The following is a 27,785-nucleotide window of genomic DNA, read 5'->3' as shown; positions in this document are numbered from 1 at the left end:
AGGGGGCACGGCAGCGGGTGCACAGTTGCGGGACACGCGGGAACGTGTGGGGTGGGGCCGGTTGGGGGGGCCGAGACTGGGGGACGGGGGCCCGGTGCGCACCCACGCAGCCTGGTCAGACCAGCACGAGGGTCTGTCTCACACACATTTCCTCCTCCTGAGGCCGAGCAGGTAAGCCTGACCTAAGCTTGTCGGCTTCGAGCATCTGTGCTTCATAGTGCAGGAAAGAGGCGGCGGGGGGCGGGGGGGGGGTAAGGAGGGAGATAAATACTCAGTTTCTCCAAAGATCAAGTACAAAAAACAAAAAAGTGAAGAAAGCCACTAAGATTCTCCATACGCCGCAATTCCAGGAATATTATTTAAAAAACATCGAAGTGCTGCGGTAAGCGCACACCAGAGCCCCGGAGTAAGCTGGTGCGTGGACCCCGGTCCTTCCGGCACAGCCTGGGTTCGCAGGTGGGCAAGTGTCCGCCACCCAGGTCTCCGGCCGCGGGCAGCACTTGTGTCGCTGTTCAGGTGACCGGTGCGTGCAGGCACAGCCCGTGGGGTCACGGCTCCCCTGTCTGTCACCCGCGATGCCCCGGGGCTCACGGCTAACGAGCTGGCGCCCGCCTTCACCTCTCATCCGAGTTCCGGTTTGAGAGTTAGGAATCAGGCACATGAACTTGGTTTCAGTTAACGTGTCCTCGACCTTCACTGCGCAAGCTCTGAAGCCGCTGAACGGCCAGACGGCTCCGTCTGCCCGTCTCGTGTCTGACCTTGAAGGGGCCATAAATAAGCGACGAGGTCTGGTGATGAGACGCTCGGCACGGCCCCGCGGAGAGTGACAGGAGTTTCCCGCGCGATTTGTGCCTTGTCTTCGGAGCCGCTCACCGCGGGCTGAGCTTCCCTTGTCAATCTCAAGTGGAACCTGGGGCTGTGGGAGTGGCGGGCAACCACCGTGGTGTCGCTCTGCCCACGTGCAACTTCTGTGAGATGACGAACCACCTAAGGAAGTGCCACCCTGCCGGTCGTGCGCGGGCCTCACCCCCAGGCTCTCCTTCTGTCTCATTTTGCTCACTTCCGATTCTCTCTGTTACAGCAGATTCATCCCTGGGATAAAAGTATTTTGTTCGGGATTTTAAAAAAATGTGGATACTAAACTTAGAGTCAGGTGTCAGCTAAATAAAACATTCACTCGGCCAGCCGAAGGTCCCGTCTGGCTGAGGACACCCTGTCCAGATGCCTGGAGGCGGAGCCAGCTGCCCAGTGATGGGAGGGGCCACAGGCTCCGGAGGCGACAGGAAGCTCCGGAGGCCAGAGGGGCGGTCCTCACTCCCACCTGTCAGGGGACTGGCCCGGGTGAGCAGGCCAAGGTTGCAGGAGAGGAAAGGAAAGCAGATCTGTGGGTAGTTCGCAGATTGTGTGAAACCTAATTCCAAAAATTGACGATTTGGAAAACATCAATGTTTGGCTAACCGATCACAGTAATGGTGTGACCTCTGGCCTGGATGATTCCTGCATAGGCCTAGGTTTTCTTAGACCATTTTTAAATATTGAACGAACCCGTGACTTTGGAACTATGTAGACATGGCCTTAGTAACCCTGTCTGAAAAATATCAAGAGAAGTAAAACAACAACAACAACAAAATACACTTTTTTGAACTATGGAGGTTAAACATTGTGTAATATAAAAATACAGTCTCAAAACTACATGGCAAACAATGTCCTCGTGAATTTTCTTCCACATCATATTTTTATTGTTATTTCAGATGTGAGCACTAAATTCTTGAATTTGTTAAATTATTTTTTAAAATTAGCTTATTTCCCAGTTACAGCTGACCTGCTAGCTTGTATTAGTTTCAGGCGCATGACATGTGGTTGGACGTTTCCGAGCCGTAGGAAGTGCCCCCCCCACGGGGGTTTTACTCGACTTCTGCAGTGTCAATGAGGAAAGAAAAGTCAAACCTTGAGTACGGTATTAAGGTGTTCAAAATGGGGGAGACTTCTCCCAAGTTCTCCGGGTCAACTGCGGATGACCACTTACGTGGCAGCTTATGGTTCGAGATACATAATTGTGCATGATTTACTTGACTTGGATATTGAGATTACGGCAATGAAGCAATACCTGGATGAACCAAGTATAATCCGTAATCATGAGTAAAATGTTCATTTTCCTCGCAGAACACACCTCAAAGGGGATGGGGGGGGGAGAGGGCACAGGAATGTGAGAGCGAAGCCTGGAATGCAGACACGCACGACCCAAAATTGAGGTGGGCGCACGGGCCGACGGAGGCAGCCAAGTGAAAGGAAGGGGGGCTGACGAGGGGCCCCACCCACACCCCCCCGGGCACCTGCGGGCGCACTCCCAGTCCCCTGCCCTCCCCTCCCCCAGCGGTCCATCCTCTGAACGTCAGCCACGTATCTTTCGTGTGCGATCCTCGGTGACTTCCCGCGCAGGCGGAAGAGATCTACATGTGCCTGGCATCTGCCGTGCGTGAATGTCATTCAAGCCACGGATCCCTCGGGTTCCAGAATCACTGCTCTGGAGAGAGGGGGTCCAGCTCTTCACACGGGGAGCGAACCACTTTGTAACTGCATGCCCTCGGCCACCGGTCCTCTGTACCTGCCGAGGCTCTGGCTCGGACACTGCGCCACCTGCCACAGCGGGGTGTCCAGTGCCCCCACACAGGCCCCGACGCCTCCTCACATGGCCTCCTCCGGGCCCGCCTGCTGGGTGGGCCTCTCCTGCCAGGCGCACGGGGGGGGGGTGCCCTTGAACTTCCGCAAGTGCCCCAGGGACAGAGTACCTCACGCTGGGCATTCGTTTCGTGTCCGAGGTCCGCACGTCCCTCTAATTAGTGACATTGTTTAAGGCAGAACGATGTCCCGTTTTAATCCTTCTCTCTTAGCCCAGAAACGGAATTCTGGGCACAGCCTACAGAACGGGGGGCCTTCAGGAAAACACATTAAGTTACAGCTCGACCGGTTCAGACTGCGGAGAATTTGGTAAGTTATCGGACACCAGAATGTGGTTTGTTAGATGTGGGAACCGCTTCCTCCTGATCTTTCCTCTGAACCCAAGCCGATGTGACTCAGACCGTCACTCTTGTTACTTTGAACGGATCAGACTGGGATTCTGGGGTGGGGGTGACCGTCGGGCTGGGGAGTGACGGCAGGCACGGGGGCACACGGGGGCTCAGGGGGGCATTCTCGCCCGCTTCCCCTGTCGAGCCCTCGCTGGCCCGGCCTCGACGACCCTCTTTGCTTTCCCCTCCTGTCTGGGTTTCTACTCCCAGAGACCGGAAATGCGCATTTACACTTTACAGTCACAACTTTAGTGCTGTTGTCTACCGGTTCCGCACAGACTCCGCCCCTCCTGGAATCCTTAGCTACGAAAGCTCTGTTTTCGGGGGCAGCCGGCGAAGTTCAAGGAAACGGGTGGTTTAGCCGAGTTGGAAGGAAAAGGCCCTGGCCTTGACACCCCCCACGTCATCTGATTCAAGGACCGTCAGGAAAAGGACAAACTGGGTTGTGTGAAACGAAATCTCTGAACTTTTTCACCCGTCAAAAAGGCTGTAATGGTCGACCCAAGCTCTTCTTGCCGGTCTCACGTTCTGATAGTTTGAAAAAGAGTAAAGTTCACCCACTGAATTGTTTCTGGCTTAACTGGAACGCGGCTGAGAAGAGGCACCATCTCGGGCTGAGAGGGGACGTGACTGCACGGAGAGGCAGCCGGCCCCGTCCACGCAGAAGGGCCCCCCCACCCCCACCCCCGACCCCCCGCTGTCTGGGAGGGTCAAGACCTCCGAGTGGCGGGGAGGACACCGCGTCCAATGAGGAGACAGAGTGATGACGCCCCTATGTGGCCTGGAGGTACGTGGTGGTGGCCCCGGAGGGTGAGGGGCAGTTGGGGGGGGCTGTGGCGGCAGTGGGGCAGACTGTGCCCTGGGAACCTGCGTCCCCCGGCGAGGACAAGGACGGAAATGACCCCACGACCTGCCGGTCGGCAGAGTTTCCCTCTAACCGCGCCTCCAGCTGTCCGGGTGCTAACCGGTTGGGGGGGGGTGTCCCCGTTCCAGTGCAGTTTCAGCGTCGGCGAGAAGCACCCCGGGCCCGAGTCGCCCCCGTACCTTGGTACGCCAGCCTGAAGCCCTGCCGGTTCTGGGAGTGGTCGCTGTAGAAGTGGACCAGCGTCTCGTGCGTGGTGCTGAGCAGCGCGGCGGGCAGGTCGGGGCCGCTGAACTGCCCGAGCAGCGGGCTGCTGGGGTGCGGCCCGTTCTGGATCTCCAGGAAGTCGTGGTTCGCCTCCGTGGAGAAGTTCAGGAACTGGATGTGCACGCCTACGGAGAAACGGGGGAATTAGGGAACGTCGACATCGGGATGCACAAAATCAAGTTGGTGCAAGGTGAGCGAGATTTCGCGAGCGTCCCCAAGCCCTGTCTCTCCAGGCGGAAGAACAGCGGGCTGTGGGGCACGGGGAGCCCCTCACCCATTTGGGATCGCAGAGGACCTCGGTTCGATTTCACCGCGTACCTAGGGGCTGCGTGACCTTCCTCCGTGCAGCGAGTGTCCCTACGCCAGCTTCCTTGTCACACAGGAGGAGCACCGGCACTGTGTCACAGGGACACGCAGGCCTGACGCTGGGGGTGCTGGCTGCTGCCCCCACGCCCAGTGGTGACGCCGTCCAGCTGCCACCCTGATTAATGCCCCCGTAAACACAAGTTTGTGACTGCATGTCAAACCTTCCAGAAGGCAAGTACGGCTTCACCGAGGAAGCAGCCGATAGAAGCCCCAAAGTAAATGCAAGGAAGTTTGCAGGTGGCTTGTAGGTCGTCCAGCCGCGGCACAAGAGGTCTATTTATTCCGCAGGTGATTCTTTTGATTCTGTTTTGCGTGCAAAGCGAGGGAATGATGCTGCAATCCTCACTGTGAATGCCAGGGTCCCGTCTGAGAGCCTGGCACAGGCCGACGCACTGCAGCCTGCCCAGCCCAAATGGCCAGTGACGCGTGGCTCTGTGTGCCGGACGAGCCGCGGCCGACGACTTCAAAGCAGAGCCAGACCAGAATCTCCCAGAGTCACTTGCTGGGGCGTGGTGGCATTCTGGAACACTGATCTGACTGCCGCGTCTGAAGTCCTTCAATCACCGGGACAGTTCAGACGGCGCTCCAAAGGTGTGCGCTCGTACGCAGAACGAGACAGTTAACTGCGGTGTGGCGAGCCGACATCGCGCACTGCGGGAGCCATCGCGGACTACCCTGCCAGCGCATCAGAAAGGCTTTGCTGGTGCCCTCTCCTGCGCCTGGCAGATGAGAGGAGCTTTCCTTTCGCTCTTTGTCTAACACGCTTGCCTCCGCGGTGTGGAAACTGATGATAACGGTCCCCTACTTAAGTGCGAGTGCGGGGAAATGTAGAGCAAGCGTATCAACTTGGCTCCTGATGGGGTGTGAAGTCACCCTTAGCCAGAAGCCGGGGGGAAGGAAAGGAGAGAGCCTCATGTACACAGCAGTAGGGAAGCTAAACCCGAAGGTGCCCGCTAAAACGGAAGGTCACCCGCAACACCCAGCTTCGTCCTCGGGGCAGAAGACTCTGTGCGGGGCAGATAGCGGAGTGACGTCACGTCACCTGGCTGGCAGGGCAGAGACCCTGTCTGCCCACTCGCTTTCCTCCCAGTTCCCCAGGAAGGTCGTCCTCACTATCGTGACCCTTCCACAGGTGAGCAAACTGAGCCTCAGAAAGGCGAGGTGCTCTGTCCCCACACTCGGGGGAGGGGGGCAGTGTGGTGCACCCCCCCCCCCATGGATGAAGCCCACCCGTCTGTGGACGTCTCGCGCCAGGTGCTCACGGCAGAGCAGCACACTCAGGACGTGAAGGCACTCCAGTCCTTCTTGGAGAAAACAGTTTGTGTGAAGTGTGTTCAACCGAGGTCATGAGAGGAAGGAGGAGAGCTGGAGTGTGGCGTTCTTCAGGAGAGGGGGGAGGAAGCGGAGACCTGAACAAGTCAGCCCAGATTACGGACCGTTTCAGAACGTGGGGTTCATTCAGTCCACACTCGTGGGGCAGCCCCGCACACCCACGCACGGCACAGCCAGGCCAGGGAGGCAGGTCCCGGCTGGGGGTCTGGGCCACACTAACACGGGGCCCGATGCACAACTGATGTGGAACAACTCCAGACACTTAAATCTTCTGTGATCATGAAAAAATGTCAAATATGAGTGCTGGAAACAGCCTCAGCGCCCATCAGTAAATGAGTGGATCAAAAAACGGTGGTACACATTCACACGACGGAACACTCGCAGCAGACAGAGAGAAGGCGCTCCCACCCTTCGGGACAGCGTGGGTGGAGCTGCAGAGCATCATGCTGAGTGAAGTAAGCCAGGCGTGAGGCACAAACACCACCCGATCTCACCTGTAACGGGAGCCTAATGAACACAATGTAGTAACGAACACAAAGGAACCAGAGGCCTGCAGACAAAGAACAGATGGACCGCAACCGGAGGGGAGGGCGGAGCGGGAATGGTGGAGAGGAGGGGGAGGGGCTCGACGAGGAACGTGTGTGAATGGCCCACGGACACAGACGGCAGCGTGGGGACGGGCTGCGGGAACGGGGGTGGGATGAGCGGGGGAGGGCTGAGAGGGGAAACTTGAGACAACTGTAACGGAACAACAATAAAATACTCGATAAAAAAAGCAGAAGGAAAAAATATCAAATATGTTTCTTCTTTGAAGAGCCAACGATGAGCTATCGATGTTCTTCTAAATTCCAGCAAATACGTTCGGACAAAAGAAATTTGGAAGCAGGACAAAAAGAGAGAGAGCGCGGTTGAGAGACCGGGGAGGGAGAGAAGCAGGCGAGTTGGGGGAGGGAAGGAAGGAGGGAGGAAGGTCAGGCCAGTAGCCAGCCCTCTGAGCCCCTCCAGTCTGGCCTGCCCCCCTACAGCTGTGGTGGGTGAGATACTCAACCCCTTACCAGGGGGCACATTGGAATCCAATTTATTCCTCACCAGTTGCTGAATTATAAGCACAGTTATCTTTCGTAGCCTGGTCCCCAAAGCTGATAAGAGAGAGTTTTGCTACTAATAAATACACAGCACTAACACATCCTGTGCATGCGTGTGTGTGTGTGTGTGTGTGTGTGTGAGAGAGACTGTGTCAGGGCCCCTGGGGCCTGCGGTTCCCTAAATGCCCATCGTGTTTGTCCCCAGGAACTAGAATGCAGACAGAGACGCAGAAACAGCCAGAAACGGTCACTGAACCACTGACGTTTCCGTTTCTGTACAGACAGGACCAGAAAGGGTGGGAACCCAGGGCAGGGCTCGGACACAACACGTCCCACGCTTGGGAATAAGGTCGAATAGCAGGGAAAGGGCTTAAAAGGTGCTCCTGCCGGATGCACACACAGGCGTCAGAGTTTTGGTTCAGAGAATGTCCCGGAACTCACAGGGCCACACTTGAAAACTCTTATCAAGACTAACTATCGCAGAAAGCCATTCTAACAAACAGATATCACATACACACATTTGAAGAAAATTATAAAACCATACTAAAATGTGCCACCCCCTTCAAAGGCCTTCAAACTGTTTGAAGTCAACAGTGCCTGTCCCCGACTCCCGCGGCGAGAGGACAGAGGAGGGGGCGGGTTGTCAATGAGACGTCGCTCACCCCGTGTGGGATGCAGAGCTTTGTGCTTTGTGTGTCTACGTGTCACCGTTCAGATAACTCCATCTGCCTTGGAAGCAGCCGCATAGCTCACCCGATTTTCCCAATAATTGTGTTCTTTAGGCCCTTCTACCCAGGCTTTTTTTTTTTTTTAAGATTTTATTTATTTAGTTTTAGAGAGAGGGGAAGAAGAGGAGAAAGAGAAGGAGAAAAACATCAGTGTGTGGTTGCCTCTCACACACCCCCTACTGGGGACCTGGCTGGCAAACCCAGGCATGTGGTCTGACTGGGAATCGACCCGGCGACCCCTTGGTTTGCAGGTCGACGCTTAATCTACTGAGCCACACCAGCCAGGGCTGCCCAAGCTTCCCTTCAACCTGCAGGCCACCCCCCATTGCAGACCCCACGCATGCACAGAGTAAGGTCCGTGTCTACTCAGCTGGACTCTTGCTGAGACACAAGTTAGAGAGCGGAGTTTTGGGGGACCGGGTGCGCCCTCGCTCACCGTAGCCGACGGGCAGGGCGATCCTCCAGCTGCAGTCCAGGTTGTTGGGGTACGCGCCCGGGAAGCCGGGGCTCAGGATCACGCCGCCCATGCTGCTCCGCGTCCCGCCGCACGTCGCTGCCAAAGGGAGAAGGTTTGGATATAAAATCTCCTCGTCAGTGTTATTGTTAAAAAAAATAGGCCTACAGATTTTCAGGCAAAATATCGTCTCTGCATGAATTTCTAGTCCTCAAATCCCCAGCTCAGATTAATCGGAAGCAACCAGCTACAACAACAGCCATGTTCCCATCTCTCCAATCTGTCACCAGGTCTTGATATTTACTGTGGGCCACCTGAGAGTTTCTGAGCGAAAAACCTTTCTCTGTGCCTCGTGCAGCGTCAGGAGCAGGCAGGTGCCAGGGAAGACGCTGCGTCTTGGACTGGTTCCTGTGTGAGGCACGTGAAACACAGGATAACAAGATCCACTGCGGCCGGCTGAGAGAGGCTGCCTGTTCACGTAAACATCTGCTACATAAGGCAGAGTCCCAGCTCTGGCGTTATTCCAATGAGCGCCCCTCGTGAGCGGTGTTCAGGTCAGAGTGTAAATGTTTCGTCCCCCGATTCCAGGGAACGGTCTCCACCTATAACTACACGAGAGCGAGGCTCTGCCTAAGAAAAAGCAGGGCGCCAGCCGGTGACCCCTGTCGGGCCCTTACCCCTTCTCCCCCCAAGTCAGTCCCCTGGGAGCTGTCACACCCCCGCACACAGTGCGCTCCACCTTCCCAGGGGGCGTGGCCGCCTCGGCCTTTCCTCTTTCCCGGGAAATCACCTTCTCACACACATACGTGTGCGCACACACACGCAACGTGCTGGCCACGGAGGGCACTGTTACTAGTGGATGGATAGGGAGCCGTGGCCTGGAACAGACGTGGGGTGTCTGTCCCCAGGCGAGGCCTTCCTGGGGGTGGGAGTCTGGGCGGCCTGAGTGGTTTGGCTTAGTGTCACTTTCTCGAGTGCGCAGCCCCACCTGTGTCCCGTCCGAGGGGGCTCGGTCGTTGGTTACTGAGAACCCGAAGTCTCCCCACCGCGGCCCGGGAGGGTGCTGTGTGGGTCCCCGGGAGTTCTCAGGCCTGAGGCCGGAGGGCCCGTGAGGAGGGACCGAGTGACCGTTGTCACAATGCTCTGTGATCATCGGTCCTGACCGATTCGTGAATGAGAATGGCTGTGGGCCTACTGTGCGTCATGTTGCGGGGCGTGAGGAGGGGAATGTCCTGACGTGACATCGGCACGGGAGAACGTGCGTCTCTCACACGGTGGCGAGAGGCAGGTTGCCCCACCGGAAGTGGGGACCCCGGACAGGACAGGCGGGGGTAAGAAGGGGGAGGCCCTGGCCCGGGAGGCGAAACCACGCTTCGCTGGGGGGTGAGTGGGGGCGTGACTGGGGGGATCGAAAGCCATGCAGACACGCAGAGATGCACACCCACCGCAGAGAGTCTGCGAAAGGTCGGATCATTAGGGATCAAGCATCATTACGGACCTTCCCTCTCGCTGGGGGCCTCCGTGGCAGGCGGGGCGCCGCACGGGGTGAGGGCAGGGGGTCGGGCACGGGGGCTCCTGGGGGTGGGTGGGGCCTGTGGCAGACCATGCAGTGTGGGGGACAGGGCGCAGGGACAGGTGCGGTCCCAGGGCCCAACTGCGGAGCACTGGAGGAAGCCGGGACACAGGTTGTTTGTCTCAAGGAGGAGCCCGTGGCGATGGAGGCGGTGCCGGCGCCCAGGGAGCGGTGACGGGGCGTGTCCCTACCGATGCACAGCGGGGTCGGGTAGTTCCAGCGCCGCACGGTCCCCGGCATGCAGGAGATGTGGGAGCGGCCCTGCGGAGAGAGGCGGCAGGTCACTCACGCCGCGCCCACGGCCGCGCGGGTGCGGCTTCGGGCGACTGCGCCCCTGACGTCTCGTCCGCGGAGCCTCCAGTAGAACTCCCGCTTTGAGGGAAAATGACTAGGAAGGGAAAACCCTCGACCTCGGAGGACTTCTTTCCCACGCGGAAGCCGTTTCCACCTTGCGAGCCAGGCGGCCGACCCGCAGGATGAGCGTGGCGCCTTGCATTCACAGGCAAACCGCGTGGCGGAGCCGGGTGCGCGCGCGCAAGGGCGCCCCAGCGCGCGCGCGGCCGCGCAGACCTACCTGCAGCGTGTACCCGGGCGCGCACTGGAACGCCAGCACGTCGTTCACCATGTACCGGTCGCCGGTCTTGATGGCGTTGCTGGGCAGGGCCGGCTCCTGGCACGCGGCCAGGCCTACGGCTGTGGGAGGCAGACACGGGGAGAAGTCAGCCACACGCGCCCCCTCGCTGCGCCCGACTCCAGACTCATTTTCTCTCTCGTTGCTCTGGCCCTGCAGGAGGGGCAGAGACGTTCCCTCTTTCCTGCTCGCCTGCCGGGAGGGCTTGAACTAACTTAACCAGCTTTGAGCTAAGTCTTAGATACTGTTTTATTTCCTCTTAATACTGATTTTATCCTTGGTTTCTTGAAATGAAACCTGTGACATCCACGTTTCACATAAAACACTTAAATTCTCATGCAGACACAATTCGAGGAGCCCTAAAGACGTATTATGTTCCTTAGGAGACGCAAGCCCCGTGATACTTCTCTCATTTATTGTTTTTCAAACATGTTCAGTGTGAATCTGGGGACCCTGCTCTTCGAGGAAACTAACACGGGAAGAAGTGCTTCACGCTCACACCCGCTCATTCGAAGACAGCACAAGACAATTCTCACGAGCAGGCCAGGCCCGTCTTCAGTAAACAGCGCCACTACGTACGGCCCAAAAGATGTGACCAGGCACTTTCCTGGAGGAAATGGCCTTTAGTTACGGCACTAACAGTGCTTTAAATATATCACAGAACTCCGGGATTCAGCCTAAAACACCATAGAAATTATTTCTGAGTCACCCCTGTTTAACGCTTGCCCGTACAAACCCTCACCATACCAATAAACAAAATACACAACATCGTACTTCACTGAAAATCCCCGAAGTCAGACAGAAAATTACTGACGGTTTCAGGACTGCGGACGGCAAGCACAGGGCGCCCCTGAGTGTGGCAGATTGGACGCCAGCCCACTCCTCTGCCCATCTGGAAGGCAGGCCGGGCGTCGGGGCTGCACAGCCTGGACCGGCAGCCCTGGGAGGGACCGGAGCCCAGCCGGGGATGAGCACACCAGGGGCTCGTCGCCGCGGAGAGACTGTGCGCGCTCTAATCCTCGCAAGGCTTCCGGCACCACAGACGCAGGAAAGGGCCGAGAGCGGTCCAGGTGGTGACAGGTAAGGTGCCCCGGCAGGCAGGGCGCACAGGTGCGTCTGCCTGGTGGAGAGGCGATGCCCCATCCCTCCGCCGAGTGCGCCCTGCGCAGGACTCCATCCCCCGAGTTGCACGCGGTCAAGCGTGAGCCCCACCTCTTGGCCTTGCTTTACCCTCAAACCTGAAAGACCAAAGAGGGGGAAGTGTTTTCACTCCCTGTGGTGGCGGTGACGGTCCTCCGGGCCACCTGTGTCAGAGGGGCTGCCCCCACCCACCGGCTGTGCTAACCGGTGATTAATCCCAGGCCCGCAGCCCCGCGGCCCTGCCTGGTCTGTGTGGTGTTAACTACGTTTTTGTAAGTGGAAACGGATTTCTCCCTAAAAGGCTGCACATTAATAAGCAGGACGCGCCGTATCCGTGAGTGGCAATATTTTCTATTCCTAGCACATTCCGGGCTTTTCATAGCCCATAAAATCACTAAGTATGAGAGAAATACAACTGCCCAGGCTTCTCCCGTGTTTCATTGGAACGTGTCTCATTTATCCATCTTTCCAACCTTAGAGTCCAGATTGCAGCGATATTTAACTTCACGTTTTTGTCCCATCAGGTATTGGCAAGATCAGCTACTGTCATCACTTTCCATTTTAATTTGACCCTGAGAAAAGTGCACTTAAGATTCTCTCGGAGTGACATCTCCAACTGTACGTCGGACCAGCGCGAGGCTGGTTCGTGTGGATAACACATTATCATCGGGGACACTTCCCGCTCACATCCGCCGTGACGGAGCCCGGGCAGCAGCAGCGGGAGCCCCAGAGTGCACCAAGTGAACGGAAAAGAGATCTCGACATCAAAACTACTGTAATGAATAATTCAAAGTTAGATTTAGTTACTAAGCCCCCCTTGCATTACAAGTAAAAGGTGTTTACTTACTTACTCTATTTGTTTATTATGTGTTAATTTAACTGCATTTATTGTACACTGATTTATTTTTATTTTCTTCTTCCTGGAAATGTATACGTAAATCCAACTCAGCTGTGAAAACACAACCCGCATTTATAGCTGTACTTGCAGGATTATCATAAGATTTCTGAATAAATGAAAACCGTACTTGAAAACCTACTTTAATCAGCGTGGGATGGGGTAAACCACAGGCAGTGGGTATTTGCAGGCCTTGACATTTGAAGTGCAGACAGCACCACCTCCCTTCCCAGCCTCGCCCACGGTCCCTGTGTGTTCAGGGCACGCTGGCAGCTGAGGGCACTAAGATGCTTGCTTGGCATTTGTAGCAACAGCTCCCAGTAACGCCGTGTGAGCAAACAACGAAACAGGCGTTTCCATCCAGAAGTTAACGTGCGGAGAATAGGAGGGGTGGCGTGATGACCCACAAAGACCTGTGAATGGCCGAGCCACCCCGGACTAGAGCCCAAGTGTTTCCCAAACGTCAGATTTATCCCCCAAAGGTGCCCTGCGATCCCCAAATCCGCCGGCAGCACTGGGAATGACCCAGCAGCAGTGAGAGCGGGTTTATGTCACGAGCGGGGTGTCACCTTCGGTCTGGAAGCCTCGCCTCGGGCACAGGGGACACATGCAGACACAGTGCATGCTGGGCACCTCGGAGCCCTAGGCTGTGCTTTGGGGGGGAGGGTTGGGGGGAGTCCTTTCAGAGAAAGATCCACCGTGTGCATTACAGCCCAAAACACAAAAACGAGGGGGGAGGGCGAGGTCGCAATGACAAGGTGCGCAGAGCCTCAGTAACTTAGAAGTCAGAACCGCTAACTTTCTGACCCTCGGCGGACAGAAGGGGGCATGCTGAGGAGTTCTGGGGGAAGAAGAGAGGGGGCACTATGGGCGTTTCATCACTATTCCAACCGAAACGGGAAACACAGCTGGGAGCTGTGAGCAGAGCAGGTGGGACGGGGTGGGGGGGGGCGGTGCGAGACCCGTGAGCTGGAGAGGAGGTCGCCTTCAGCGCGACCCTGTGCGTGTCGGCCTCTAAAACACCCGGAAAGAGGCAAACTTGCACAGACCCTCGCGGGGGGCAGAGGAGGTTTAGGGGAACGGGCTTCAGGTGAGCGACGCCGGTCGCCGATGCGGCTCGATCCTGGGTGGCAGTCTCGGGCACGTGACAGACAGGGCCGTGAACCCCGTCACTGAAGAGCGTTTATTTCGGCACGAAAGCAGACATACGGAAAGATACACACGAATGAAAGAACTGATCTGGAGACTTCCTACAATAAGGTTGTAAAACACCAGCATCTGCTGGGGAGACCCCAGATTCCTTCTCAGAAGCATAGACACTTGGAGACCAAACCTGGAGGGTCAAACCTGGAGGATCAGACCTGGAAGGTCAGACCTGGAGGATCAGACCTGCAAGGTCAAACCTGGAGGATCAGACCTGGAGGATCAGACCTGGAAGGTCAAACCTGGAGGATCAGACCTGGAAGGTCAAAGCTGGAGGATCAGACCTGGAAGGTCAAACCTGGAAGACCTCCTGCTGGACAGAAACGTCTCGGCAGAGAGAGGAGTTTCGTGAACCACGGCGCTGACGCCAACCCATCTGTGCACGTGGGTTCCGGTCATTTCAAATGGAAAAACTGGGACCTCTAGAAACGTGCTGATTTAGAAAACTGGGGTCACATTCAGAAAGGAGCGGGAGTGGTTTTCATGTCGGTGCCCATGGGAGCCCGTGGGGGCGGGGACGGTGGGAACAATGGCGTCCGAAGGCCAAGGCCCCGTCTGACCGAGGAGTGCGAAGCTCACACTGCAGACTTCCCCTCACCCGGCCTTTGTCTAAAGGTCCGTTATTCTAAGTCCATTCAGCACAACTCGGAGAACGGTTTGCTGACACCTCGAAAATGAGAATGACTTCGAAACATAATAAACACCCAATTTTTGTCAGACGTTTTGAGCAGGAAAAACGAGACCTTTGTAGATGCAGTTGAAATACCTTTGAGTCTTTTCTCTCAATTTAGCGAGGCCCCATTCTGACTGGTATACTGTATGGCCCGTGGGCCAAATCCAGTCTTCCACCTTGTTTATCACCCCCCCGCCCCCACCGGCACCTGGTTTCTGCCCCGCAGCGGCGCCCAGCTCTCGCTTGGCCGTCAAGGGGCGGTTGCACTTACACAGCCCTAAAATCACATTGGGCCCTTGGAAGGCCGCGGCGAGGCTGCTGTGGCCCCGGTGACAATGACTCTGACGCCCTGGTGCATGGTTTTCGGCCTTCACAGCCCAAAGACAAAACATCCCAAGGGGGGGAGTTCCAGATAAGGAAGAAAATGACCACAGAGAGGAGCGCAGAGCCAAGGAGAGGGGAACCGAGGCGGACTGCGGGCGGGCGGGCGGGCGGGGGAGTCGCGGACGCGCACGCAGACAAACATCGGATGGAGGGCGGCCCGCGCGCCCGGGCGCTGCAGAGCACGCAGCCCCTCTGACTTCTGAGAAATGTGCCGCGCACGCCGCGCACTGTCGCCAACTGAACAGCAGCTGCTCGTCCGCACAAACCGCCCCCGCTCTGCACGCCTGCGGGTCCGGGTCCGACACAGCCGCCGCCGGAAGCGCTGCTCACGCTCCCTCTCCGCAAACCCGGGCTCGGGAACGGCGCGGCGGCGGACGACGAGGTGGAGGCCGGGGGACAGGGAGGCCACGGGTCCGCTCAGGGAGGGGTCGCGGGGGCTGACGGCGGCCCGCGAGGTAAGGCCCGGATGTCACGGTGGCAGCGACGCGAACTCGCCGGTGTCCCCCGTCCCCCGAGACGAGTCCGCGTGTCCCCACGAGACAAAGGGCGCCCACGGAGAGAACTCCGTTCCTCAGGGAGCGGTTTTCCAGGGAAAAGTGCTTCGAGTTCGGTGCCGCGGGGAGAAAGGGTCTGTTTCCTGCGCCCGGTCCCCAGGCCCCGCCCGCGCGACGACTGCGGGTCGTGATCCTCCCGGCCGACCTGCGCGCTCCAGCTCAGCCCCGGGGGCCCAGAGGGGCGTCCTACGGCGGGGGCGGCTGCGGGCCCGCCCAGCGTTCCCGGGGGCACAAGGCCCCTCCCCCAGGGGTGGCGCGGGGCAAGGGCAGCCACGGCCTCCAGTCCCCTCCAGTCCCCGCACCCGCGTGTGGGGCGGGCCAATGGGGACAGTGACCCACTGGGACACGGACATCCGACGCGCGCGACCGCGAGACGCATGGGCGTTCGCACTCCCCCTCCAGGACCAGCGGCCGCACTGGACGGGACTTCGCGTCGCGCGGACTCTGCCTGCCCGCGGCTACAGGGAGTGCAAGACGGCTCCTAAGTACGTGGGGGTCACAGATCATTCACATCCTGGGGCTGCAAATCATGGGGGTTTCTGTTTAAAACGGAGTACCGAAAGGAAGATGTCCTTACGTCTTTAAAATCTCCGTTTGCCCTAATTGGACATCATAACCCACTGGCCAGATGGTCTGAGGACAGACAGGTGAACCCACACAGCGGATCGCGTTGTGCTGCGAGATGCAGGAAAGCGGGCCGTGGGGGTGCTGGGTGTTTCCCGGGGTCCAGGGGACTGAGAACCTGGCCGTGTGTGGAGGCCACGAGAGTGAGGGTGTGCGGAGCCGAAGCACACGGGCGGTAGACTCGGAGAGAAAGGAGGGCTCACGGACTTGAGTGGGGGCCGAGCCGTCCTGGGCGGGTGCCGGTGGGGAGGGTTCCGGAAGGCACGGCGGAGTGGGGAGTGTTGGTGGGACCGTGAAAGCGGACACGGGGGGCCGCTGGGCTCCGTCTGACCGGGCGCAGCGGCTTTCAGGGGAGACAACTGGTGACGGGCGGGGTGACACCACGTCACGGGGGGGCCTGAGACCGGGGGGGGGGGTTGGCGGGAGGCACGGTTCTGCTCAGAGAGACGTTTGGGGACCAGCCCGAGCGCGGCTCTGCGTGGGAAAAGGCAGACAGGAAATCCCGTGGGAAGTCACGGCCTTCGTTCACGAGAGTGACAAGATTCAGGGGGACGGGTATTTAAAAACAAAACCAGTGAGCTAACGAACGAGGAGCCTTAGGAGGCCCTCCCCACTGGACACCGCCCCCCCCCCCCGGAGGAGCTGCGTGACGGCGGCTCCTGGGGTGGCAGCCCTGGGGGGGGAGGAGACTTCTGCCCCACTGTCGGTGACCTCGCAGGTCACAGGACAGAAGACAGGCAGCTCTGAGGTGCGGGGGCAGAGGGGACCCAAGAGTCTGGGGTGGGCGACAGCCCCGTCCCCCCCTCCTCCCCAAAGTGCTTCCAGTTCTGGCGCTCCAAGCATTTCCCACCAGACACTTCAGTCCACTTACAGGACTCGGGGCCACGCCCGTCCTCAAAGACCCCATCAAAAGCCCTGCAGGACTGCGGCCCTCCGCGGTGGCCGGTGGGTGGCGGGCTAAGTCGTGGAGCGAGACACCCCCAGTCGCTCCATTTCCAGCACCTTCGTTCCCTGGATCCCCCTCCCCCCACCCCCCCAGGCACGTCTGCAAGACCGACTACGTACGGGACAGACGTTCCCGGCTGCAGCACCCAAGGGTGCGTCTGATGAAACAGCACCTCGAATTTTGGGCTAGCTAAGAAGATCCTGGAACCAAAGGAGTAGTTTTAAAAATAGAATCGTCATCATTTTCAAATGACCACAGGCTGTCAAAAAAGTAACGTGCTTTTGTACTTTACTTTCTTTGCACGCTTCTACTGAAGCACGTCTTAGAGAGAAGGCAGCTGCTCTGGACTCACCCCAGCCGGGGCGCACGGAGAATCCGTGCGCGTAGATACTATCTCCTTAACATCTGGTAAATATCTTCCACACAGGTTTTCTGCATCGGGGCTCAGAAACCCACTGTGACTCTGTGATTTCGCTTTTCCATAACCGTCAGAAGCTAGACTCCCCTGCACACGCTAGTGTTTCCCGGCAGTGAGCGAACTCACACGCAGCACGGGCCCCGGAATCGTGGGGCGCCGCACACGCTACGCACACGCCACACACACGCCTAGCCCCCACCATTCTCAGACGCACGTAGACCCCAGCGGTGGTCTGGGACAGACACACGTTTCCACCACTAACGCACCACCCACGTCGTCGCAGCGGTCGGGGCTGGAGACACAAGTGCTGTTAGGAAACGCAGAGCAAGGGGACACACTCTCCGCCCACCAAACTGCGGAGTTCACGGGCAGCCTCAGGAGAGTCTGTGCACTAAGCGCCTTTAGAAAAACTCGTGTGGGTCAACGAATGAGTACTAGGACGATAACTGGGAGAAGGGCTTAAGGGGCCGCCATGAAGGTGATGACGTCAGCACAGCCCCGAAAGGAGGTCGGGTCCGGGCGTGATGCTGGCAGGGGGGCTGGGGCCCTTTGATGCTCTGGGGGCGGGGGGGGGGGCCCAGCTCTGTCCTGTGGTTTCCTGTGATTTCACTCATGCCACCATTCAGGGGGAGGACACCTCATTCACATCATTAAAGTAAGAGTTCGTTTCCCTTAAACCACGTACTAACATTTGCGTGTATTTATGAGGGTTATTATAGTTACAGAGGGGCAATCCACGTTGCCAGCGTTCCATTAGGAGAGCATCCTTTTCAGCGCGTTGAGCACTCTTTGTTCCGGAAGACCCGAGGCACTTCCCGCACGCACGTGAATCCCCACTCACTCAGCCGTACCCCGGGCCGGCGAGAGGCACGCGCAGAGGAACAGGAGGAAGCCGACGAGGTCGTGACGACAAGCGGGAGGGGCGGGGCGTCCAGGTGCAGCCCCGGTCACCTGGCCTCACAGGGCGCCTCCCGAGGACCCTGGGCGCAGACCCCGGCAGACGGCAGTGCAGGCCGGCGGGCAGGCCCTCGGCATTAGATCAGAGACCCACGCGGGTCGTCACGGGCGGCCACCGCTGCGTGTTCCGGAGAACCATTTTTGGAGACAGCTTCCTGTGGCTGCAAACGCCACTCGGAACATGGAACGAGGAAGGGCGTCGTCTCGTTTGGCTACTGTATTTCCTTTCTTTACATGGAGTTGATTAGATCAGTTCTATTCCCACGTTCCCTTTCATTCCCGGAAACCCAAAGCTGCACTGGATGCCTGATCATAGCGATTCTTTCAAAATAGCGGCTCCTACACTCACTACCTTTCTCTTTAAAAGTTTCTCCCTTTTAACGACTTCCTTGCTGAGTGCATATTTTTTATTTTAAGTTGTGTCAAATACCTGCAGAGTGCACAGGGTACCTCTTGCTTCTCTGCATCTAAGCAACCTTAATTTTTAATTCATTTGACTACGTAGCTTCCCAGGGAGGTCTTACCGATTCACGGTATAGAATTTTTTCACTGTGTACCTAACTAGCAATGGCAGGCATACCCAGAAGAAAGACTTGATTGTGTATAGTAAGTTTTGAACTTGTACTTGAAGTAACAACTATATCACAGCCAGCTCTGGATAAATAAACATTGGAAAATATTGAAATCTGAGTGAAATGAAATCTAGCATATGAGTAAAATATCTTATACTTACTTTATAATCACAAATCAGGACTTTAACATCAAACTTGCAAGCAAGCTAACATGGGAAAAAAATCTCCACTTACCTCTTGCCCTTAAAGAATTAGCATTCAATTCGAGTAATGAAACAGTGGCTACATTTACTTTTATCTGAATTTCTTTTTTTTCCCCCAAGGACTGCAAATGGTGGGTTCAAGCTCCCGCTGTGTGTTAACGGCGTCACCGCACTCTGCTCGCCCTCCTCCCTCTCCCTCCTCCACCCGCCCCCCCCCCGTAGGTGGGCGGGCCCTGCCACGGCCCGGGCGGCCCAGACTCCCCTCCACCTGCACGGTCCCCGCTGTCTGGGGCCAGAACCTCAGACGCAGACGACGGCCACTATGCTCACAGGGAAGAACCGGCACCGACGCCTGATGGACCCTCCAAGGACAGATGTCCAGGAGCTCGGGGACAGGGACGGAGGGGGCCCTGCCTGCAGATGGCGAGACAGCTGACGTGAGCTTCAGACCCGGTGTCACTGCAAGACCACAGCCTCCCAGGCCTGGGGACAGGCAGCGCATGCCCCCGAGTCCCAGCACAGCTGGGACGTGACGGCCTTGGAGGGAGGGCGGGAGCGCCAGGAGCAGGTGCCCCCGCGCCCAAGTGCAGACGCCCCGGTGTCCGACCGCGTCAGAAGAGAAGACCAGAGCGACCGGGGCTCCGGCGTGAGCGACAAGCAGCGACCCCCACCCCCAGGGTGCGGCGGGGGTCTGCAGGGGACCAGCGGACTGGAGAGGGGTCTGCGGACGGCCGGACGTGGGAGGCGGGGCGCTGACACGCAGAAAAGCCACCACACTGAGCACATGGCCACGGCAGCTCCCCGCTGGACGGGTTTGAAGCCTGGGAGGCCCTGGGAGTAGCCATAGCAACGGCGGACTCAGGCCCGCCCACTCCCGGCGGGCGGCCGCAGTGCCCTGACAGAAGCCGTCACCTGAGGGAGGCCGGAGCCCTTCCCGGCCACACACATTACCAGCCTCCGTCTCCACGGTCTAACCCACCACATCCAGCTCTGGCGGGAAATTCTGTGACAAGCAAAAACGCAAGGAAGAGACAACCTTTGACCTGGAGATAAAGCGAATAACAGAACCAGACTCAGAGCCCACTTGTGCGATGGAAATAGTAAACAATCATATGAACATAACTGTGAGCCCTGGCTGGTGGGGCTCAGTGGACTGAGTGCCAGCCTGTGACCCAAAGGGTCGCCGGTTCAATTCCCAGTCAGGGCACTTGCCTGGGTTTCGGGCCAGGTCCCCAGTAGGGGGCGTGTGAGAGGCAACCACACATCGGTGTTTCCCTCTCTTTCTCCCTCCCTCCCCCTCTCTAAAAATAAATACATAACATCTTTAAAAGAAAATAAAATAACTATGAGAAACATGTTGAAGGGTCCAGGAGAAAGGACGGCCCGCGTGAAGAGATGAGTAATTATTGCAGAGAGACGGTAATTACACAAGGAGTCAAATGGGAATTCTAGGGGGAAAACCACAACATCAGAGACGGAGGATGGTTTAACGAGCTCATTAGGAGAGTTGACGTGGCTGAGAAGAGACTCGGTGGCTCGGGAGAAAGGTTGACCGCAATCACACACACCGGAACACAACGAGAAGTGAGGGGGTAACACGGGCTGAGCGCCCGGAACTGTGAAACAGCATCGCAGGGTCCAGCGCATGGGCAGAGGAGGGGGCGGGGTGGCCGAAGAAGCAGGAGAAGGCAGGGCAAAAGAAGTATTTGGGGGATAGCGGTCAAGGATTTTCACAGGCAACGAAACCCACAAAGCCACAGATCCAAGGTTGCTGGGGTCTGTGGTGGTGCGTGTGCAGTGAGTGTGCATCAGCGGACACACCCACCCACCCAGGCCCCTCCTCGTCCACCCGATGGAAGTGCAAGCTGCAAAAGAACCTTGAGGGAAGCCGGAGAAAAGGGGCAGGTGCCTGAGGGACACAGCTGGCCTGTCAGCGTAAACTAGCATACGCGGAGACAAGGCAACGGCACCTTCAATTCAATAGGCTAAATTCAGTAGGTTCCTCGTTAGGGTAATGTCTGTGTTAACGCATCCGTACACAGGAAGGCACTTAAGGTTCCACGTTTACCTGCAGTATTTCCCCTGTTGGTTCAGGAAGGCTTCCCACCACGCTCTCCCCAGCAGCAGGTCCCACTCCCTCCCCTCCGGGTCTGAGTTTGCGTTTTCCAGGATGAACCGGTATGGGGAGTGTCTGCATGTCTGTCTGATCTGAGGCCCCCAGGTATTTGTTCGCTGGTTGGTTTTGTGTTGGTTTGGCCACTGAATGGAGAGCCCAGAGGCGGGGGGATGCGCAAGCTTTCTGCCGTAACTACCCTCGTTCCCGCAGGGCTCAGTGGCGGAGGGAGGCACCGAGCCTTCCAAGGTACCGACCTTCCGGCTTTTGCACGATTGTGTGAATCCCCCGAAAACCTGCATCACCCACAGCAGGCCGGGCCTCCTGAGAATCGCTTCACTTGCATTAGCATTTTACAGCCCAGCCCAGCAGATCCAAGGGCGTGCCTTTCGTCCGAGGAGCCCCAGCAGCGTTCCTGCGGATCAGCACAGCAGCCTGACAGGAGCCTCGTCTGCACTTGCACCTGAGACCTCCGGGACTCCTCGGCGGGAGCTGGTGCGGCCACCCCGGAGGGGCTCCGGGGTCGGGGCCAGACCAGCCGGATCTGACGCCCAGGCTCTGCACCTGCCACCTCCCCACTCAGCAGCCAGGGCTCTCAGTGCCATGTTGGTGCCACAGGGTCTCAGGGTCCGTGCCCAGGGGCCCCTCATCCGCAGAGAGGCTGAGACCTGGGCCACCGGAAGCACCCCATGTCCTCCCATCTCTGTTCCTTTGAGACCCGGGCAGACCTCACCCACGGGATTGCTCTGGGGACACTCGCGTTACCGTCCGGGACGCGTGCAGACCTGTGTGCAGACCTGGCCCAGCGTGCGGGCCTGCTGGGGATTGTACCACCATGTCACGGACAGAGTGTCGGGGAGAAATCCCAGTTCAGAGACCTGTGGACCGGCCGCACGCACGTGAAGGCGGGCACGGGGCCACGCTCACAGATTCCAAATATCCCGCCATCTTCTGGCGACTCGATTCGGCAGCCCTCACAGTGCGGGACGCCAACCTCAGGAAGATTAATTCCACAGACACGTCACACAACCCATGTGTTGAACCCCGGCACGGGGAATTCTGGCCGAGAAATGGTCTTCTCAGAGTCCAGGGAGGAGAGGGATGCTGGGGGCTGCCCGCGTGGAGTCGGCGCCGGAAAAGAACCACGCCAAAAAGCGACCGATAAAAACACAGTGTCACGGCTGCCCAAAGAACAGTAAGTAAATGCACGACAAAACGAAACAAGGCCTCGGGTTCTTGAACACAAGTCACATCGGTGAGAAGTCCCTCCCCTCCTCCGTTTTAAGGAGCAACCTTGGCTGGGAAGGAAGGGGACGCAGGTAATTCTGCGGCCGGACCTGCAGGTCCGTGGACAAGCGGGCATGGTGCTAATTACAGACTCGTTATTTTACTGAAACTTCTTTCCTTAGGAAGTGCGCGGAGAGCCAGGAGACACAAGGTAACTTTGAGAGGAAAAAGTAAGAGGATTCATCAATCCCAACACTTCTGCAAATATTAGTGAATGCATTAACACGCCCACAAATCCGCTTTACAGTTCCCCAGCCCCACTGCGCACAGGATGTATCACAGGAGCGGGGCTCTTCCAGGCGCGGGTCCCACGTAAACCACACCCACGGCACCGTCTCCCACCGTCGCCGAAGCAGTCCTGTTCAAACACGCGGACACACACTTGCATACAAACGCCCGCAAATAAGCAGGGAAATGAACTCGGGAGGGGAGACGGCCCTGTGCTTTGTGTCTGGCGCAGAATATTCATCATCAGCTGGAAATCTGGCCTCTCGGAGCCGCGCGAGCCTCCCACCCCGGCGAACTGTTTATCTCAGTTCACAGGACCACTCATTACCGCCCGGCCACGAGTCCGCCTCTTTGCAGCTGCTTGTTAAAGGAGATGAATACCAGCATTAAGCGTTTTTAGTGCTCGGCAACATGTCCCAAAATAAACCTCGCTCTCATCGGGAATTCTGGCTTCGCTTTTACAGGGTTTACCTGCATAATCAAACGCCACGGAAGATTGGTGGGCCTGGCCTTTGCCATCCATTCGTCAGACTATTAACTCAGTCGCGCATCCATTATTAAAAGGTTAGCGGCTCCTTCGTGATACCTTCTTCCAATTAACATGAAAAATCACGCAGAAGCAGGCGGCACAGCGGCCGCCTTTGCTGGTCCTCAGCTAACAGCCTGAGAGGCTGGAAATGGGAAGGGCGTGGAGCCATAATCTATCGGGAAATTATAATTTTCTGTTTTTTTTGGATGCTAATAAGAGTATTTACTCTCACAAGAAAGCCAATACTATTACAAAAGGTTACTTTGTAAGGTTACTTTTTATGTTTTTTAATACAAATAACCCGAAATGAAAGCCATTACTTCCTCTAATTATTCCAGATACTAACATCCACTTTCCCCAGTAATTTGTCGTTTATAATACGTATTTCCTAGAGAAGGATCTCGTACGGCCCGATTTCATTCAACTGTGAAACGCGGGTTTTCAGACCAGCATTTCACGGGGCAAGAAGGGGTGGGCGACGTCTCGGGCGAGAAACTCCCCGGCGCCCCCTGGAGGGCAGGTGCGGCGGGGCCTTACTTTTGTACTCCAGGTGGAAGCCGGCGGCGGCCACGCTGATGTCCGACTGGAAGTGCAGGTAGAGCTGGTTGGACGAGCTGTTCAGCAGGGCGGGCACCGTGGTCCCTGCAGGGGAGCAGAAGGGGCTCAGCGTGACACACACGTGCTCCTCGGGCGTCCCACACACGGGACCCGTGTTTTCACGCCCAACCCCCCTCGCTCCTCTGACGGCCACGCCCTCACCCGCCCGAGTCTCGGCTTTGACCCTCACACTCGCAGTCCGTCTCCTTCCCTGGGGGCCGCGGGCGGCCGCCCACTCTCCCTGCCCCACAGCCCCAGCAGGCATGACATCTCTCTGCACCTCGCCCTCCGGTTCACCGCGCACGGGGCCCTCGCCTCGCTCCCTTTCCACGATACATTCGTGGGCCCCTTGTTTCCTCACAGCCTCACTGGGCCGGTCCCCGGGCGCCCCCCAGCCGTCCACCCGCTGCAGCCGCCACCCTGCTCTCCGCCCCCACCCGTGCCAGACCCTCCACGGCACGTGGGCAGGGGCCGGCCGGCTGGGACAGGGTCTCAGCCTTCGCTGCCTCCCGCCCCAGGGAGCCCCCACAGTGCGCACACCACACCGGTCACTTCCCAGCAGCGGGGGTCCAGCCGAGGGCGGCCCAGCTCACCGCACACAGAGCGTGCGTGTGTGTGTGTGTGTGTGTGTGTGTGTGTGTGTGTGTGTCTCCCCCTCCCATGGCTGGTGCTCTGATCTAAGGCCTCCTACTCGGGGCACCTCCCGCACCCGTGGGCCTCCTGCACAGGGAGTGGCTCCCGGGGAGTCTCGGGCCGTTTGCCTTATTCGTGTGTGACCCCCCAGCTCCCAGGGGTGCAGGGAGGGGGGTGGCGCATCTCACCCGAGAAGCTGCCCAGTCTGGGCGCAGAGGCGTCCGCGCCGTCGTAGATCTCCAGGGAGTCCCAGTTCTGCTCGGTGGCGAAGCTGAGGACCTGGACCTGCGGGACGGCAGGGCAGTTGAACGGGGCCGGGGGGCTGGGGGGAGCGGGGGGGGGGGGACTCTGTGAGATTCAACGTGTGACCTGGACCTGCGGGACGGCAGGGCAGTTAAACGGGGCCGGGGGGCTGGGGGGAGCGGGGGGGGGGGACTCTGTGAGATTCAACGTGTGACCTGGACCTGCGGGACGGCAGGCGCAGTTAAAAGGAGCAGGGGCAGGGGGCAGGGGAGGGGAGAGGCCTCTGTGAGATTCAACGCCTGTGGGTGCCAGGAAGGCAAGACCAAACACCCAACGGTTCCTGCACAGGGCTCTTTGGACAGATTTTGTCCTAGGGATCTGTTCTTTTAACTTCGCCTATAGAAGCGTGATTAGAGACACTGCGCAGAAACAGTCAAGAAGAGAAACTGGTTGTGATGCATGAGGTTAAAGGTTAAAAGAACCGAGTCAAAGCAGGAAAAGCGAGCGAGACGCCGGCCGCGGACGCCGGGCGGGACGGACGGACCCACCTGGACGCCCGAGCCCTCGGTGACGGTGATTCTCCAAACGCAGTTCAGGCTGTTGCCGTAGGGCTCCGGGTACCCCGGGGACAGGATGGTGCCCCGGCGCTGGGTGAAGTTGCCGCCGCAGGGCACTGGAAGACAGAGCCGACCCCGGGTTGGGGGGGGGATAAAGCACTGGGAAGGGCGGCCCCCCCCGCCGCCGGGCGTCCTCTGCCTGTGCGAGCAACGGCTTCGAGAAACGCCACAGGGACCGCGAGGCTCTCAAGGTCAGTGGTAACCTGCTCTCTTAACCCAGCGACACGCGTCAGTGTCACGCACAGCACTGCCCAGCGCAGATCTGGGTCTCCGTAGAGAAGCCTCGTCACAGCCCCGTGGGGGCGCTGTGCCCGCCCAGGGCGTCTGAGCGGTGACTCCCGTTTAGGAGGATTCGCCTGCCGCGTTTCAGGAGCTTTGCAGACCGTTCGTTTCCAAGGGCAGACCTGCATCCAACTCCAGGTGATTTTTGTGTGGCTCACGAGCAAAGGCAGGAGGGGGAGGGGGGCCCGGAAGGCACCGTGACCTCCAGGGCCGACCCCGGCTGCGTCACGGGTCTTCCACACGTGCAGCAGGGAAACGAGGACTCCCAATGTCATTGCCGTTGAGCCCGCCCGAACCTGGTGCCTTCGAACCTCATCAGCACGCACGGGGGGGGGGCATTCCGCGAAGTGACAGGAGAATGATTTCTCCCACCCCCCCCACAATGAAATTACGTCGTGTGCCCGGGGCTTGGGAGTCCACAGGGTTCTCGGTGAGGATGGAGAGGAAATCATGATTCCTACTTGTTATCTGATCAGTGCTTTTGAGAAACAGTAACAATGTTCAGGGTTTGCTGCTGCCCAGTTATTTCCACTAACGTAAACCGCTCTTTTTTTTTACCTTTTTTCAAAGATTTTATTTATTTATTTTTAGAGAGGGGAAGAGGGGAGAAAGAAAGACAGAAACATCCATATGTGGTTGCCTCTCATGTGGCCCCCACTGGGGACGTGGCCTGCAACCCAGGCATGTGCCCTGACTGGGAATCGAACCTGCGATGCTTTGGTTCGCAGCCCGCGCTCAGTCCACTGAGCTATGCCAGCCAGGGCTGTGAACCGCTCTCGGAACGGCCTGGAGCATGACTGATTTACCGGACTTGGGCAGAAGCGCGGACAGACAGCTCCCTGACGCCGGGAGGCGGCTGGGACCAGCAGCCTCGCGCCCGCGGGGACTTCCGCCCCGGGGGGGCGCCTGCTTACCTACGCAGCTGGGGACGGTGTCGTTCCACTGCGCCAGCGCGTTGGGCACCGCCCCGCAGCGCACGGCCGCGGACCCCCGCAGCAGGTACCCGGGGCTGCACTCGAACCGCACGACGGAGCCCGCCGAGAACTCGGAGCCGATCCTCCGGCCGTAGCGGGGCTCGGGGACGGAGCTGCACTGGGTGTCGCTGGTCCGGGGCACGGCTGCAGGCAAAACGCACGAGACGGACACGTCGGCGTCTCCGCGGATGGAGGCCCAGACGGGCCGGCACCGAGTGTCGGTGACCGACCGCGGGGTTGAGGACGCCGTCCACCCCCGGCCGGGGGAGGGGCGGGGGCACGGTCCCGCCCGCACTCCCCCTCCGGCTGACACCGGGCATGCCCTCCCATCTCATCCCTCCCATGTCATCTCAGACGGGGCCCGTGGCAGGAGGGCGGGGGACCAGTGCCCCGGAGCACCCAGGGGGACTGAGATCACTAGCAACTTGAGCTTGTTCACCCTCGGGGACCTTGGGGTCCAGAGAGAAAGGCTGCCATCCGTCACGGACTGCTTGTGATACGGTCGTCGCGAAACAACGACAAGACTGGAGAAAGAACTACCCAAAACCCCAGCAACCCCTTCTGGTTATTTACCCAGAACAACAGAAATCGGCCCGCGGAGCATGGCCATTGCGGCGTTCTTTATTCACGACAGCCAGTGATGGGACAACCCTCGTGTCCGCCTCCTTCCCCGGGGTCTGCCTCTCGGACCGCCCCCCGCCCCACGGGCACGCAGCAGTTTTGGGGACAGAGAAGAGACCCCGCTTCCCTAGGCGGCCCCCCACACTTCTGGAGAGGATGTGCACTTGTGTGTCCGGCAATGGCAAAAACGGATGCAGCAACGAAAGGCAGGTTCAATCCCATCCTGCTGGCAAGGGCATCGCTCAGCCTGCAGGTGTGAGGGTGGCCGGGACAGCTGTGGCACCTGCCACCTGGTGGCTGCCGGGCCTGAGCGCTGGGCCACGCGTCCTCCTGCTGACCACACATGGCCTCTGAGCCTGATGTGAGTCCATGGCTGACCACAAGCACTTTCGGGAAATCTGTACAAACCCCAGAAGAGACCCGAGTCCCACTCTTCCCATTAACATGAGTGATTTCCTAACCACAGCTGCGTCTGCGCTCTGTTCCTCGTCCTCCTGGCACAGACAGACCCCTGGCCACCCACCGCCCGGACAGCCCCGCCCCCCAGAAGCAGCCAGCACAGCCCGACCCGCACCCCACCCCGGCGGGCACTCCCTGCGGAGACGTCCAGTGTCTCCACACTGCGTGGCCCCCACAGATGCAGCGAAGGAGACCCACGCTTGCTCGACGGTGGGTCTGTTCCAGGTCTGTGGGGGCGGCAGTGGCCACCGAGACTCCTTGCCATGC

At 58.6% G+C, this 27,785-nt stretch overlaps 1 protein-coding gene across 1 annotated transcript in view; it reads right to left on the bottom strand.

Moving 5' to 3' along the window:
* The window catches only part of CSMD1 (CUB and Sushi multiple domains 1), a 687,628-nt gene that overhangs the window by 67,449 nt on the left and 592,394 nt on the right, over window positions 1-27,785 (bottom strand). The window contains exons 36-43 of the mRNA XM_045821269.1: window positions 26,379-26,582; window positions 25,114-25,238; window positions 24,511-24,607; window positions 23,630-23,734; window positions 10,310-10,428; window positions 9,927-9,996; window positions 8,145-8,261; window positions 4,113-4,322 (exon numbers count right to left, since the gene is read on the bottom strand). Coding sequence (XP_045677225.1) covers window positions 4,113-4,322; window positions 8,145-8,261; window positions 9,927-9,996; window positions 10,310-10,428; window positions 23,630-23,734; window positions 24,511-24,607; window positions 25,114-25,238; window positions 26,379-26,582 — 1,047 coding nt within the window. The remainder of the gene's footprint in view (window positions 1-4,112; window positions 4,323-8,144; window positions 8,262-9,926; window positions 9,997-10,309; window positions 10,429-23,629; window positions 23,735-24,510; window positions 24,608-25,113; window positions 25,239-26,378; window positions 26,583-27,785) is intronic.

Source organism: Phyllostomus hastatus, unplaced genomic scaffold (assembly GCF_019186645.2).
Source record: "Phyllostomus hastatus isolate PE091 unplaced genomic scaffold, TTU_PhHast_1.1 phas_scaffold_46, whole genome shotgun sequence".
Taxonomy (NCBI): Eukaryota; Metazoa; Chordata; class Mammalia; order Chiroptera; family Phyllostomidae; genus Phyllostomus; species Phyllostomus hastatus.
This window is presented reverse-complemented; position numbering and strand designations above follow the sequence as displayed.